The sequence below is a fragment of the Procambarus clarkii genome, chromosome 49, assembly GCF_040958095.1.
Source record: "Procambarus clarkii isolate CNS0578487 chromosome 49, FALCON_Pclarkii_2.0, whole genome shotgun sequence".
Taxonomy (NCBI): domain Eukaryota; kingdom Metazoa; phylum Arthropoda; class Malacostraca; order Decapoda; family Cambaridae; genus Procambarus; species Procambarus clarkii.
In genome coordinates this window covers 11471624-11489454 of record NC_091198.1, presented here as the reverse complement: position 1 = coordinate 11489454, position 17831 = coordinate 11471624, and the positions used below count along the sequence as shown (strand labels likewise).

At 37.4% G+C, this 17831-nt stretch overlaps 1 protein-coding gene across 1 annotated transcript in view; it reads right to left on the bottom strand.

Annotated features, from left to right (window-relative positions):
- Positions 1-550: 550 nt before the first annotated feature.
- Positions 551-17831, bottom strand: part of LOC123763314 (uncharacterized) — a 63271-nt gene continuing 45990 nt past the window's right edge. Inside the window, exon 4 of the mRNA XM_045750467.2 lies at positions 551-2389. Coding sequence (XP_045606423.1) covers positions 2231-2389 — 159 coding nt within the window. The 3' untranslated portion in view covers positions 551-2230. The remainder of the gene's footprint in view (positions 2390-17831) is intronic.

Genomic DNA, 17831 nt, shown 5'->3' with positions numbered 1-17831 from the left:
TAAAAATTATAAATCTGTATTCCCTAGAGTGCAGGCAGAAGAGATATTTACACTTTGAAAAATGTTAGTAGGACTGGTTCCCAATCTGTACACAGAAATAGCACATGAGACCAGAAGATATGGCGGGATGTGCAAAATAGCCCCTCTGAAAAGCAGAGGTGCAATAGGCATACTTAGAGAGAACTCGATAAACATCAGACTCAAAACTTTTCAACATTCTTTCCTCACACACATACTAAGAGTGTAAGGGAACTTGCCAGCCTCTCAGTGTTCAAAAGAGAACTTGACAAGCACTTTCAAAGCATACCTGATCAACCAGGTTGTGACTTATACGTCAAGCTGCAAACAGCCTGGTTGAACAGTCCAGCAACCAGGAGGCCTAGTCAGAGACTGGGCCATGAGGACGTTGATCCTCAAAATCATCAGCAGGTAGGTAGGTAGACCATACATGTAAGTTTTTAAGGATATGTCCTGAATGGACCATGGTAGAGTATCATGAGTTCGAGACTAGGTAATTTGTTTAATTATATTTAAAATCAAACAAGTAATACACATTTCATAAAATTTACTGATTAATCAGAGTACAAAGTTAGTAATAAAATCCAACAAGAAAATATAAATACAAATCTGTGTCAAAATTTCTATAATACAATATCAGCTCATTGTCAGGAGCTAGATTAATGCACTAGGAATGTCTATGTGTTAGGTATCGCTCACACGGCACACCAGTCACATTTTTTAAGGAAATGACAGCCAGAATTTTCTTACATTTTCTAGGAGAGTGATAATGTGGTACTTAATAGAAATGATAGATTTATGCAAATATATGATGAACATATGCAACACAGCCTTTTTAATTCTGACCATCAGTTCCAATGAAACATACTGTTCCACTCCAATAATTCAATAAAAGAGTATAACAAACACTGTAAAGCATTCATCGACGAGCTCTCATCCACGTTTCTGAGCATAAGGGTTATATTTTTTATGAAAGGTCATGCCAAATTTTCCTTAAGTTGATAAAGTTGTGGCTGATACAAATTAATTAACAGTTGTAAAATATTTGACCTAAATTGCTAGTAATACTCTTAGAAAACTTTGTGACTTGTTAAAGGAAGACTTTATAGTTGTGAAGTTATTTTCTGGTTTTGTTGCCATATGTAATGTTCATGTGCTCTGTACAGTATTTACAAATGTAAAGCAATGTTATATGTCACTTCTGATAACTATAACACTGTGCTAAAACTGGTTACAGCACATAGCTATTCCATATCTGACACTTCATAATTAGGGGAAGGCCATTTACTTGAATTTGAATTGTCATTGAATTCTCAAGTTTACTGTATGCCTACTGTACTGAAAGCAAGCAACAAAACAAGAAAAATATGAGATCTATTGTGTGTGAACAAAAGAGTATGAATTCAATCACCAAATCACTTATGTCATATTAACAGCTCTATAATATATAGTAACTTAAAGCACGCCAACAAATTTAAGGAAGGGTTAAGATAATTTATGATAAAAATATATTCATCCTTTAGGGTGCACTAAAATTATATAAATATATCAATAGCTCTTAAAAATTCTCTTTAAAAATTATATTATTTTTTAGGTTATACTGTAATAAACTATGCAAACAATTATAAAATGTGAATATGAATAAAATGCTTGCAGATGAGGGTGGTTTCATAGCACAACAGTACATTGGATTTTTTTTTAAATACAGTACAGTATATACAATAAATTGATTGCATCCCATAGGAATTGCAATTAAGGCTTAGGCAAACACTTCATATCACAATGATTCTGAGGCCACCATCATATATGCTGGACAGTGGAAAATATCTAAGTACAGTATATTAACAAACTGGAAATGTACAATCCACTGATTATTATGAGTGTAGGCAGAGTTTAAGGAGACGAGTCCTTGATAGTAAACAATGCGTGTAACATAATGATGAGATTTGTAAATGAGAAGTGAGAAACCCAGAATAAAACTTTACGTACCATATCGTTTAGGCTTGAGGATGAATCTAAGGCGCTATAAAGCAGGGTCATTATTTTACTTCCTTTTTTAAGCAAATTAAAAAAATATATTACTTTGGTAAATCCACTAAAAAAGTAGAATTATCAGCACCCTTTGTGAAAAGTGATAGAAAGAGTAAGCACTCCCATATTAAAAATCCATTTGTCTTGGATGATGATGCAGTCCTATGTGACATGCAGACACTCAGAGTTCATCATGCTTAGGTCCTGAGAATTCCTCATGGGAAATATAACCATCCCTGTCCTTGTCCTCATGATGGAAGATCTCTTCCGTGATTTTATGAGGATCTTGGCCCTTTTCAACTTCTTCTTCAGGGAGCTGTGCCTTGATATACTCTAGTACCTGAGGAAGAGTATTAAAAAAACCAGAGTTGAATATAATGAAACGGTAGTTTCTGGGCGAGTCCCGGAGGCTCCCTAGAGCTATCAGGTTAATATGCGATACATTAGACCAAGGCTTACTCAATGGAATTCATCCTACCAAGGACCACAAGCCAGAACTTGGCTACCTCAGAGAGGTAAAAGAAGCAATGGCCTATAGAAACTTCCATGTGGTTGGGGGCATTCCATGTCTGCTGTCAACTGGGGTTGGCACCCAGAAAGGTAGGCATAACAAAACAAACCCCACCTGGCAAGAAAATGCAACTGAAAACTGAACCCAGCAAGCTGGGAAGGAACCACACCTCTGGTGAGCAGACAAGCAGACTGGCTGGGAGCCCACACCAACCAGTTGTCGAGGTAGGTCAGAACCCGAACCCCAGTAGCAGATGCAGACGGTTCACCACAATCCGGGTAAGATGTGTAAACATGCGAGGTGCCAGAGTCAAGCCAAAAGGAAGGCAACAAAAGCAGTAAGCCAGACACCCCACCACGAACCTAACCAGTCCCTGAACCCAGGTTGAATGGGAATATGCCAATACGTCCCCCTGAGGCCCAGGGACCCTATCCAGGCACCCAGCTCCCAACAGAAGCTGGACCTGAGACAGAGTGGTCATCCAAAAGGAGGGGCAAGGAATCCAGGGTTTAGACGGGACAAGTCCAGAATGAAACGCAGATCCGCACAGTCTCGTTTCGGCACTGGAACAGGAGAGAAACTGACCTGAGGGATGGGGTCGTGTCAACCACGTCCAAGGGCACCCACTCCAAGATGACCCAACAGAGCGTAGGGGAAGAAGCCCACCCTGCCAACCCCAAACTCCCTGAAGGAGGAGGAGCCACCTAGAGCCACCACAGGCTGGAGGACATGACACTAACACCCATGAATCGTGGGACCAGGCATGAGCAAACAGAGTGAGCCTTCCCCTCATCACCCCGTCAAGGGGGTGACCTGCGAAGGGACCAGCAAAAAACAAAAACAAAAAAATTTGTAAATACTGTAACAAAAATAAAAGAAACCAAGAATCCGACTTACGAGCAGAGCAAAGCACTGCGCCGGCCAGACGAAGAAGATACAAGAGGAGACACCGGCACAAAAGCTGCATCATAGGCCCACCTTGACTACAGAAGCCGAAGTCCCGGCACAACCACAAAACCCAGGAAGACCCAGGAAGGGCAGTCTGCAAGCCAGGAAGACCCCGGAACCCTAGAAGAGGAAAATCTGGGAGGCAGAGGAGGTAAACAAGGACCTCCAGAACTCCAAAGGGGACCCGAGAGGAAGAAAACCTTCAGAACAAAACCAAAGAGCCGAAAGGAACCCGGGGGAAGTCCAAACCACAACATTTGCTGTCAGAGAATGCACCACAGAAATGAAGGGCAAAACACATTACTCAGACTGAACCCCCAGTTAAACAGCCAGAAATAGACTGAAAACCAAGGGACAAAAGGTGTGGGGACAAGCAGAGCAAATGGGCAAGTACACCGGACACAGACCCAAACAAACAGAAAACACACAACCGGGCGAAAAAGTCAACACTCAAGCATTCCCAGAAGAACAGAAATAACAACGCCCTAGAAGAAAGAACAAAACAGAGTAACAGCAACAGGAGGATAGAAACTCGCGACGGAGGCAAAAAAAAAAAAAAAGGCCCCCACAACATGAACACACACTCCCAGGCACATGTAAACAAACAAACCGCAGCACCGCCCTGGCAGCCAGGCGGGGAAGCGACCTGCATTAAAGAAAATGGCCACCAAAACAAAAGGAGATGTGGCTCACACAAGAGAGCCGAAATCACGCCAGCAAATGCGGGAAAATAAAACAGACGAGGAGAGACAAAAAAAAAAAAAAAACCTGCCCAGAAGGCACAAAGCAAAAGCAGGGGCAAACAGCCTCAGAACTGCTAATGGGCTTTCCCCACAGCCCCAGGAACCCGCAACAGAGGCCCCAGGGCAGAGCCGTTCTCCACTCCTAAAGAAAAGGCAGAGTCCATTGGAAAGGCAACAAAGAAGGGGGCTGCTGGTAGGACCCAGAAGCCTCGGCAGGAGGAGCAGGCTCAAATGCCTTAGTTCCCAACCCGAATGGGGCAGCTCCGCGAAACCAATGAGTCTCATCACCAACTAAACCCCACCCCGACCCCAAAACCCCAGATGTTTCGGAGTTGGAAATGGGGTGGGGGGGGTGGGGGGTGGAAGAGAGAGAGAGAGAGAGACAGGAAGGAAAGGAACTATCAGGGGGGGAAAGTGCCAAGCCATTACAACTGTATAGCACTTGGAAAGGGGTCAGGATAAGGAGATGGCATGGGATGGGTTATCTTGAGGTTATCTTGAGTTGATTTCGGGGCTTTAGTATCCCTGCGGCCCGGTCCTCGACCAGGCCTCCACCCCCAGGAAGCAGCCCGTGACAGCTGACTAACTCCCAGGTACCTATTTACTGCTAGGTAACAGAGGCATAGGGTGAAAGAAACTCTGCCCATCGTTTCTCGCCGGCGCCCAAGATCGAACCCGGGACCAAAGGATCACGTGTCCATTGTGCTGTCTGCTTGGCCGGCCGGCCCCTGGGGTGGAAAGGGAAGGGATGGCACCCAACCGCTTGGACAGTTGGGGATTGAACGCTGACCTGCATGTAGTGATCGTCCAGCCCAAGTGGTTGTGCAAAAGGAGGGGGCGAGAAGAGCGAACAACGCCAAAACAGGTCAGCCTCGGGGCATCCGGGTGGGCAACCAATATAGCGCATTACAGCAACCTAAACCTAACACGCAATGCGGATGCTGCCTGTACCCAGGCAGGCTGCGAGCAGCCGCGTCCAACAGCCTGGTTGATCAGTCCGGCAACCAGGAGGCCTGGTCGACGACCGGGCCGCGGGGACGCTAAGCCCCGGAAGCACCTCAAGGTAACCCAAATATCAATGTCAATAGAAAGGGTAAGTGGAGAACATGCAAAGAACACGACTAGCAAGACTCCGGGTCAAAGGTGTCGGTGACCTAACAGGTGGCATGACGGAGGCAAAAGTGGCGATTGTCACACTGAGACAAGTGGCATACAGCAACCTTCAAACTCGCACAAGGTGAGCTGGAACTCGGAAGAGGCATCCATAGGTCCACCAAGCCCTGACAGGGTTTTCCAGGGCCTGTAGGCTGACTGCTACGGGAAGCCCGGGCAAAGCGTTGCTAACTGACTAGACCCAAAGCTAACAAGGGGAAGATCACAATACTGAAACCTCTGTGTTGTGTACAAGCACGGGGAGCCTAGTGGAGGGCTAACAAAATATTATAGTGGTCTTATAGCCACACCAGACCCTCACCCGGCACTGAAAACAAAAATGAAAAGGAAACCCCACAAAGTACGTCCCCAGAGGAAACAGAAACCGGCCACTGCCTAGGTAAGCTGGCTGTGCAACACCTTGCTGCACCATCTAGCAACAGTGCGACTTCCTACCCAAGGTCAAACAAGGGCCACAAAACCCCAGCTGGTCCCAAGGGCAGGGTAAATGCCAAGCAGCAAAAAACCCCATGGTGATAGAAAGAGTGGAAATGGCATCCCGAATGCACCAGGGAAGACAACCCTGACATGCAATGGTAGTACTCACAGGGCATTTAGGGAAGGCTGCCCTAATCGCATGCAGCCCTGGTACACTTCAAGTACACCTGGCCACCACACCACGAAGGTAAACACTGCTTGGAAACTGAGGCCAGAGATGACGTCCACCCTGGATCACTTTAGCCAACTAACTGGATGGCTTGGGTAGCTGGCATGGGGGAGCCAGGGGATCCCTCTCCAGGGGAAGGGGGGGCTGCACGGACAGGCAGCGTGGTGGTGAGGTGTGACGTTTGCTTGTTTCCTTAAGTTGTAGGGTGAGTTCTGCCTCTCTATTCGGTTTTCTGTCGCATTTTCTTACCATGTGGGGTTTGTTTTGTTATGCCTACCTTTCTGGGTGCCAACCCCCAGTCGATGGCAGACATGGAATGCCCCCAACCACATGGGGGTTTCTATAGGCCATTGCTCCCTTTGCCTCTCTGAGGAGGCCAGGTTCTGGCTCGTGGTCCCCGGCAGGCTGAACTCCATTGACTAAAGCCCTGGTTTAATGTATCACATATTATCCGATAGCTCCAGGGAGCCTCCGGGGCTCCCCACAGAATGTGAAGAAACATAAAAGTAAAAAAAAAAAAAAATACAGAATAAAATATAAAATTATATATAAAACAAAGAAAATAAGAATTGGAAATATAAAAAATAATAAACTTATTAGAGGCAAAAGAAATGTTTCACTAAGGAAAAGTAAAGTGACTGATATGAATGTAGTGTATTTTAAAAGTTTGAGAAAGAAAGATGTAGAGATATAGACAGATAGGATAAACATAATTGTAATGGGAACATACTGCACCTAAAACAGTATATTTAACATACATAAAATAATTACAGTATACAGTAAATAAATTACACTAGCTGGGAGAGTGTATGTGATAATGTGATGTGTGTTGCAAGGTACCTTTTTAGCATCATTGCTGATACAGTATATTCATACTACCTGTATAATGCAAAATGCAAGTATTAATAGTGTTTCACAGGAAAATTATACATGTATAATATTAAAATAAACATTACAAATTATCTGTTGATCATAATACAGTATTAGGACCATAAATGTGATTAATGATGACCTTATAAGTTTAAGGGCTAGTACACTGCTAAGTTCTGAATTTTCTTTACAGTACAGGTAGACTGTTTCATAAATACAAAATGAGATTTACTAAAACATTATCTGTGTGACAGAAGAGATACTTGGATTTGAAGAAAGGAAAGAACAATAAAAAATATATAAGTAAATGAAATAAATAAAAGAAATCAGAGGAAAAAAATTAAATGCTGATTGGAACACTATGTGGACATTTGAATGACAAATAAAGACAAATCTGTAAACAAGAAAAATAAACTAACTTTAACAAAATAGAATACCAGGGGGGGAGTAAAATATTGAATAGGGGGCTCGTACAAAACACATCAAGAGCAATGTATGAGTGTTCACTCAAGGCCAGTTGCCAGGTAAAGAATAATCAAACACAATGTATAGGCGATGAGTCATAATAACGTGGCTGAAGTATGTTGACCAGACCACACACTAGAAATTGAAGGGACGACGACGTTTCGGTCCGTCCTGGACCATTCTCAAGTCGATTGAGAATGGTCCAGGACGGACCGAAACGTCGTCTTCCCTTCAATTTCTAGTGTGTGGTCTGGTCAACAAACACAATGTAGTACAGTACACAAATTAAAAATAAAAATATATAATAATAGAAATGTTGCAGTTTGCAGTAAAAACTGTATGCTGGCCACCCTACTAGGTGTTATAAAGCATTTGCTGAATATTTTATATATCTAAAAGAAAATATTTAAGCATTTTGCTTTTTGTAAAAGTATGAAAATTTAGTGAGTATCAGTGAAAACTCACTAAAATTACTGTATCAATTTCTTCCAGTTCACTAATTATTTTACAATATTGAATATTTATGCTCACATGTTAGAACATTCACACTATTTGTTGCTCTAATAGGAGGAATTAATACTGTATAGTATATAATTTAATCAAGCACTACACTGTATAAAAGGCTAACATTATTTTTTGTTAACTATGTATTACATTTAGAAGTTTTACAATAATATTGGTTGTTCTCTTGTGCTGGATATTATGAAGATGCATATCTTTATAAATAAAAAATAAAAAAACAGTATTAGAAATAGAAAATTAATTATATATCAGTAGTATTGTAGCATGTCATCAAAAGCATTAGTGCTGTAAACCGGTACAGTACTTGTATTCTATACATGAGAGACATGCTTGGGATTAGTCAATGAAACAACATTTATACAGTTAAGACAAGTTTTACTCGAGAGTCTGCTGCGATATATCACAACACAGATACACTCATAATGTTTTGGCACTAGCAGTTCTAACATCTTAAAGAATGGGTAACACATGTTGAGGGTTGGGGAGAATGAAAAAGTACAGAATTGAAAATTACAAATGACTGGTTTTTGTTAAATATTTGCAGTGACACTGATGACATTTTATATTTGTGTTTAAAATAGGCCAATTTCAGTTGACAATTGAAAAATAAAAGTGGCATTAAAAGTATTGCCCATATTGGTATTTAGAATGACTTGAGCACTCTTCACAAATTTCTACGATTTTAACAGTAGCCTATACTGGAGGTCCCCAACTTACGAACAGACTCAAAGGCTCCATTTTGGCATTTCACTCAGATTTGCAAACCAATTCTAAAGTCCCTGCGTTATGTACAGTGCTACTAATGAAATTTTTTCAGTTGTTTATAGAGAAAAGGTTACTCAATAATGGTTAATAACAAGTGGAGGTGTTTTGGTGATGCATCAGTCTTCAAATCACCACTACCACCTTTATCACCATCTTCTTTAGTGCTATAATTTTCTCTCTTTGTTCTTCAAAAAACAAAGTAAATTCCATCATTCAAAATAAAAAGTCATGTTCTATTTTTTATTTTTTCAACAAATTTAAGTTTTGTGACTTTTTTAGTGGTTAGGGACTGCATCCTCCATCTATGGAAAATATGGTTCCGAGTTATGAACATCTTTTTGGAATGCATCCAGTTTGTAAGTTGGGGACTGCCTGTATAACTGTGATGGCTACAAAACAGAGGTTGAGTGACCCCACTTGTGACTCATAATAGGAGCTTCAGTTATACAAATCTTAAAACACCATTGTAGGTAATGATTGAGGTGGGTGTGAACAGTATATGAAGGTCAATGCATACTGTACAGTACCATAAATTACAGTAGCTGCATGTAATTGATTTTACAGCAAAAAATAAAAAATAAGACAACTAACTTGATTGCTTAGAGCTGATAACTTTTGAACTTGGGTTAAATTGGAGATATGATATGTGTGAGTACACTGGTTTAATAACAAGATCTTCAGTGGATATACATACAAGTATGTGTGTGAGCAAGTTATAAGTTTGAATTACATACCCAGTACTGTACTTGAAACCGTGTGTGGTAATGAAGACTACCAAATTTTCTGATCCTCTTGAAAATGAGACATATCCACTGCAGTTTATGTTAAATTTACATTATTTTCTAAACATTCTCCAGCTAAACATCCCTATTCAACTACCAGTACTTCCAACTATTTAGTGTGTACAGTACCACTATTTAGTGGTACACACTCATTCCCTTGTACTTAGCTAAGGTTGATTACTCAAGTTAAACATTGTATTTTATAAAAATCTCAACAGCTTGTACTGTATTTGATTAAGGGTGATTACCCAAGTTAAAATATTGTACTTTACAACTTGTCTTTTGCTTTGGAGGCTGCCAAACAATATTCAGTAAATACTCTATGATTTACCCTAACAAGCAAAAGAAGATATTTTAAATCTGGTATGATTTCTGACATGGTCACAGCTGATTGATGTGTTCATGTCTTGTCTGTACAGTACCTACATTAGACATTCAATACTTCAAAAAAGAAAATTGTTAGTCAGTCTATTGTACATTTATTTTAATATAAACTTGACCAATAATTAAATAATTTGCATTTTATTTCACAAGTATCATTTTAGTTTAAGTTATTATTTGCCTTGAGCAGTTGTGCACTCAGAAATTTACCTTGGAAGGGAAAAACATGCAAAGTTATTAATTCTTTACTTTTAGAGTACCCACTTAATTGGTTAGTAAGTTTAAAAAATATATATGTAGGTATTAAATCCCCATAATTGCAAAATAATTATTGCAGTCTCTCTATAAATCACTTTATATTAATTTCTTTAAAACATTTTTTATTCAGTTTTTTGGCGATCTAGGGGTTTCAAGATTCGTAATGCCAGCCATTTATGTAGTTACACAATGAGAGTTATGTTCATGGTACAGTATCCTATTTCAATAATCTGTCATATGGTGCTTTAAAACTACTGATGATTTTGGTATCCACCTCTTTTTCACTTAATTTGATCCAAGCTTTTATAACTCTACTCACAAATTAAAACTTTTGTATTTTTTGGCACCTTTGTTTCCTTATCTTGAATCTATGGCCTCTTGTTCTTGATACCAAAGGTTTCAAAAATTTCTCCTTGTAAATTTTGTCTATTGCTGATACTATAGTTTGTACAGTCATTTTATTTCACTGAATATATATATATTACAACCTACCATTATGGCTTCTTGAAATGCAAGAAATCTGTTGTTCAGGGCTTTAGCAAGAGTGAAACTAAGAGAAAACATATTGTGATGAACTCTTGAGCAAAAAATAGATGCATGGATGTCTAAAGCTATATTTTGCAAATGATTTCAAGGTCATTTTGTACCTGATGAAAAGAACCCCTTGAAAAGTATTAATGTGCCAGAGAACAGGAAATTGGTGTTATTTCTTGATCCCATCACACTCACATGAAAATTAATTAGCAAAGGGTAATATGTTTTTTACATTCTTGCCACCCAACATAACTTCCTCCTCCTCCCTCAACATAACAATACTCATCTAAGTATCATATGTGAAAAACATCTCAACCCTTGATGAGTACCCATACTAAGTAATATTTTTTATTATTAATACAAAATTCTGTGGTAAAGAATACCCAGTGCATAGGTTCGAATCCTTATCACGGCTCCTGTGGATTTTCTCATTGATATATCACGATAATGTGATTTCTCAGTGTATAAAATTCTGTGGTGTTTTAAAGTACGTAAAGTATTTGTGGTGTTTTCAGGTACTGTACCTAAAGTATCTGTGGTGTGTTAGAGTATCTAGAAAATCTGTAATGTATTATGTATTTTTGTACATAAAATTATTATTTTCTGAAAGGAAAAGCCATCTTGCTGAGATGGCTTCTCCACTACTGGATCACAACAGTCACAGGAGTTCTGTTTGGTTTACCATGAACCAGAGACAGAACTTAGTCCCCCTCACAGAAGCACAAGGAGCAGGGAATTGTCATCACCCTCACTGGAAAAGCATCCAGCAAGCAATGTAGCAAGTCAGTGAAGCTTTGCAGACAACTGAAGATTCATAAAAAATGAAGCATCAAAGCAGCCAAATGGCTCTACAAATGATTCGTTCAAAACTTTTGGTTCACTCAAAACTAGCTCGAACTTATTAGTACTGGTGGCCATGGCCATGGACTCAAAAGATGAACTGTACCTGGCCAGGATGAAGCCAGAGGAAATTTTGGTGAGGTCTCTAGCGATTCTGGCATACCCCCCCTCACCTTGGGCAGTGCATGAGATGTTGACTCCTATGTATAGGCCCTAGGCTGAGGGCTGAGGTCTACACACTTCATACACCATGTTGTTTTATTCTGCATTCAGTGCCTGTTCTTTCAGCTAGCATCCCTAGTGCTTGGGTATCCTGTTTGGCTAGTCACCATCAGGCTCTGATAATTCCTCTGCATGTCTACAAGATGTCTTGTAATGGATTAACCCATTGAGTCTGCATTCACTATGTGCAAGTTTGAAGGTTTGTAGCAAGTCAGCCCTGCATCAAACTGACGGTCATGCTGTCTGTTGGGGTGATGACATTTTTAACCAGGAGTCCTGTGACATAAGTGTGTGTGATGGCTCTCCATTTTATCTGAGCCTGTTGCACTGGAGGAGGCTTACCAACATGGCTGGTTTCTGGGTCTGAGGGGGTGGGAGCTCTAGGAGGGTTTGTGAAGTGTCCTTCAACCCTTATTGAGCTTTAGTTCTATCAGCTGAGGATATTTTTCTCCAGGAGGAGGAAAAGAAAAATGAAAAGAGGAAAAAAAGAAAACATAGTTCTCCTATTCCACATTCCATAATATGGCATTTGCATGTATTTACATTAATTCCATTTTGCCAAGTGGTGCTCCATATACTTATTCTGTCTAGGTCTTCTTGAAGCATATGACAATCATCTAAGTTACTTATCTTCCCTATTATCTTAGCATCATCAGCAAACATGTTCATCTAATTCTGTATTCCATCTGGTAGATCGTTTATGTAGACAATGAACATTACCGGTGCAAGAACTGAAAGTGTGTGTGTTGTGTATGTATATTATATACAGTGTATATATATATATATATATATATATATATATATATATATATATATATATATATATATATATATATATATATATACCTATATATATATATACCTATATATATATATACCTATATATATATATACCTATATATATATACCTATATATATATATATATATATATGTCGTACCTAGTAGCCAGAACTCACTTCTCAGCCTACTATGCAAGGCCCGATTTGCCTAATAAGCCAAGTTTTCATGAATTAATATATTTTCTCTAATTTTTTTCTTATGAATTGATAAAGCTACCCATTTCATTATGTATGAGGTCAATTTTTTTTATTGGAGTAAAAATTAACGTAGATATATGACCGAACCTAACCAACCCTACCTAACCTAACCTAACCTATCTCTATAGGTTAGGTTAGGTTAGGTGGCCGAAAAAGTTAGGTTAGGTTAGGTTAGGTAGGTTAGGTAGTCGAGAAAACATTAATTCATGAAAACTTGGCTTATTAGGCAAATCGGGCCTTGCATAGTAGGCTCAGAAGTGAGTTCTGGCTACTAGGTACGACATATATATATATATATATATATATATAGTACCTAGTAGCCAGAACGCACTTTTCAGCCTACTATGCAAGGCCCGATTTGCCTAATAAACCAAGGTTTCGTGAATTAATTGTTTTTCGACTACCTAACTTACCTAACCTAACCTAACTTTTTCGGCTACCTAACCTAACCTAACCTATAAAGATAGGTTAGGTTAGGTTAGGTAGGGTTGGTTAGGTTTGGTCATATATCTATGTTAATTTTAACTCCAATAAAAAAAAATTGACCTGATACATAATGAAATGGGTAGCTTTATCATTTCAAAAGAAAAAATTTAGAGAAAATATATTAATTCAGGAAAACTTGGCTTATTAGACAAATTGGGCCTTGCATAGTAGGCTGAGAAGTGCGTTCTGGCTACTAGGTACGACATATATATATATATATATATATATATATATATATATATATATATATATATATATATATATATATATATATATATATATATATATATATATATATATATACATATATATATATATATATACATATATATATATATACATATATATATATATGTCATACCTAGTAGCCAGAACATCGTACTCGGCCTGCTATGCAAGGCCTGATTTGCCTAATAAGCCAAGTTTTCCTGAATTAATATATTTTCTCAATTTTTTTTCTTATGAAATGATAAAGCTACCCATTTCATTATGTATGAGGTCTATTTTTTTTTATTGGAGTTAAAATTAATGTAGATATAAGACCGAACTCAATCAACCCCTACCTAACCTAACCTATCTTTATAGGTTAGGTTAGGTTACGTAGCCTAAAAAGTTAGGTTAGGTTAGGTAGGTTAGGTAGTCAAAAAACAATTAATTCATGAAAACTTGCCTTATTAGGCAAATCGGGCCTTGCATAGTAGGCTGATACGTGCGTTCTGGCTACTAGGTACGACATACATACATACATACATACACACACACACACACACACACACACACACACACACACACACACACACACACACACACACACACATACACACTCTATAAAATTAACACTGTTCTCTACAAGACATGTTGCATTATTAAGAACATTGTCCTCTGTTGGACACATCTGTTACATTTTTATGAACACCTTGTCCTCTGTAGGAAATATCTGTGACATTATTATGAACACCTTGTCCTTTGTGGGACACACGTTACATTATTACATCCTTGTCCTCTAGAGCAGGTATGTCAAACTGAGTGTTCCCCCAAAGGCCATATGAGTTACATTTATATTATCATGAGTGCCACACACAACAATTAATGGCAGTCATCTAATAAAAATTATTGCCGAATATTATTTTGAATATATTAAATTATATACCAAATTACAGTATCCTTTGTGCAGGCCGCAGGTGTGCCTGCAAAAGGCCACGTGCGGCCAGCAGTCACATGTTTGACATGCCTGCTCTATAGGATACAACAATAAAGTATATTCTATTATGAACACCAGCTTCTCTGTAAAACACAGGTTACAGTATTATGAACTGATTTTCCTCTGTAGGACATAAGCATTAAAATTATAATTTCTGGACTCAAATATATTTTTATACACTTGCAATCTTATACAGCATTTTTATAATCAGAATTTGTTGAAAGTTTTTGTATTTTTTTTTTTTTTTTTTGTATCTACACCTTAATAGAATTAAAGGATCTAAAATTTATAACATGTCAAAAAGGTGAGAAGAATAAATTCAAGTAAGAAATTAACACTTAGAAATTGAAAAAGTGACAATGTTTCAGTCCACCATGAACTACAGTATTATGGAGTGGGCTTGACAATAGTTCAGGATAGACTATGTCACTTTTTCCTTTTATTATGTGGATTTAATGTTTACTGTCCCAACAACATTATTATAACTTTTACTCTTCATAGTGCAGTAAATTTGGGACAGTATATATTGCACCATGCAAATTAATTGCTCCTTTTAATGATTTCATACAATAAATATTCATATAATTGAAAATATATTCAGTAAGAAGTAGTGCTATATTTTATATGCAAGTGCTAAAATGTCTACACATTATTTAAATGTTTTCTAATAAAATCACTATTTTTTATTTTGATAAAGATTGAAAATTTATCCACTTTTTAGAAAGTTTTTCACAAGAATTGCAAATACAGTAATGGAATTGTTAACCCAAAGTTCCATTTACAGTAACTCAACTTTAGTTCTATACATATAAAAACATTTACCTGTTGCATGACAGAAATGAATTCACATTCCTTACTGCATACGGTGTATAGTGTGTTGCTGATAGATAATTTAAAAGCAATATTACAATCATACACACAATTTATATACAGTACAGTACCTCATTTCTTGTGGTAATGTGCTTGCAGATAAAATCTCACAATCAATAACAAAATATAATGCTAACTTGATGGCAGATTCTTATGCACGAACTATATTCATCTAATCATCTATAAGTTAAATAGCATTATGTTGACTAATTTTATTGTTTGGGAAGCTTAATCAGACTTATATATCTACCTTAAAACTATTGCAGTAGTGCATTTGTGAGCAAACATACAATATTTTTCTTTACAAAAAAAGTTTTAAGTGACCTTATTCTTTCATTTGACTTCACACTTTTGTAATTATTCATCACCACAAGCCTCATATTACTATGTCATTAATTTTAAATTGTTGAAATTAAATAGTCCAGCTTTTCTGTAAATATGCCTTTAGTGCAGAGTCAAGAACAGTGTAGACTTATTATATATCAACAAATTACTGTAGTTAAATTGTGCACAATGATGACTGAAAAATTGATGTGCTCATTCTGTATGCTTCACACAGTAGTTATCCATTGAGATTGCTCTCTCCAGACACACTTGTATTTGACACTAGAATAAATATTCAATGAGATTGCCTCTTTAGACACACTCCTTCTTGCATACATATACTGTATATGTAACAAGCAGTCCCCCAGCATCTTATTGGATTTGATATACTCTACATAATCTGTTTGGGTATTTCACAATAATTCAAATATTGTCATTAGGTATTGCACAATAGTTCAAATATTGTCATAAATATTCTTTGTTCTTGTATTATAATATTACTGGCACACAAATATTAATAACAGCAGATTAACCTCATTAAATTGCACTCTATGTTTACAAAGGAAGGAAGACATTACCCTGGAGCATTGTCATCATTTCACTGGATGATGCTTATGGCAGTGGCATCACGGCAGTGCAGTTTTTCAACTTCCCACATTCAAGTAGAATTTACCAACTACAAATTGTACGAAGAAATATGAAACTCGACATACCAAAAATCTGGCAAAATTATAATGGCATAATACTGTACCATTCAGACATATCAACATTTCTTAACAAAAAATATTTGGATAAAGCTTATTCTGAAGAAGAAAAGTATTTCAGCATAAAGTAAAAGTAGAAGAAGAGTATTTTCCAGGTAAGTTGGCATAATACTGTACCATTCAGACATATCAACATTTCTTAACAAAAAATATTTGGATAAAGCTTATTCTGAAGAAGAAAAGTATTTCAGCATAAAGTAAAAGTAGAAGAAGAGTATTTTCCAGGTAAGTTGAACCATCTGAGTTTAAAATGAACAATTGATTTGTGTGTATTCAGATAAATTGAAATTTACCCAATGTAAGAAATTATTTTAACATCAAACTTGAACCTCAAGATAATGCTGAATCTAGAAAGAAAATTTGTAAATACTGTAATAAAAAAGTTGGGGGCTATGGAGTCATTTTTACTTCTCGGTAATGAGTACAATATGAATGAGTCTAGTAAACATCTTTTACATCATTGATGAATAAAGAATACCTATGTTCTTTATGAGAGCAGCTGCCAAAATAACACTGGCAGCCTAGTATTGTACAGTGGGAAGCCTGATCAGTAAAAGACCTTGTCAGAGTTGCCACTAAACTTGTAGATAAATATCACACTAAATCTCCAGCATATTATCCCCAAAATTAATGTGTGTGGGAATAGGTAAAGTATAAATATCAAGTGAAAACAGCTGCCAATGTCTTGAAGCCCATTGTTAAAATAAGAGCACATTAATAGCATTCTGAAACTGGCCACTCCAGTTAAGAGAGGTTTGAAGAATGGAAGAAATTCATAAAGCATACGGTACAGTATTATATTATTCAATGGGCCGTGTGAGCCTCGGTTATATGTGCAGCTGGTACTCCACTATGTGTACCATATATGAATCACTCCAAGTGATTCATTCTACTGATGTTGGGATAGTTGAATAGATAGTACTCATATTTTTAGACAGAACTCTTGCACTTTTACAAGTATCTCTCCTCTCATGACCACACATGATATACTGTACATGGTTTAAGCCGATTCTTTCTTTGTCCCTACTTCTCAACAATTCTTCTTCTTTACTAACTTTACCTCTTGGGTTATTTTTCTATATGTGATATTGTACACACACTTTAACTGCTGACATCATACTGGTTGATATATTACAGGTGCCATTTTGCAAATTGATGGTTACATCTAAATTTTCATTTAAGATCACAAGTTAGCCATAAAATTAGTATAAATCAGCATTGATTACTTATATCTAACTTCCATATCATTGGTGGCCCCTGCATCTTTGATTCATGTTAAAATCCATTATTGTACTTTGCACTATACCTTTTGTTCAAATTAACTTTGGAAATTTTAAATCAGTACAGTACTGTCAAAAGTTTGGTAACAATCTTTTCAGTAATTAAATTCTAATGTGACATCATGTTATAATACTGAATTACTATGAATACTGAGAGTA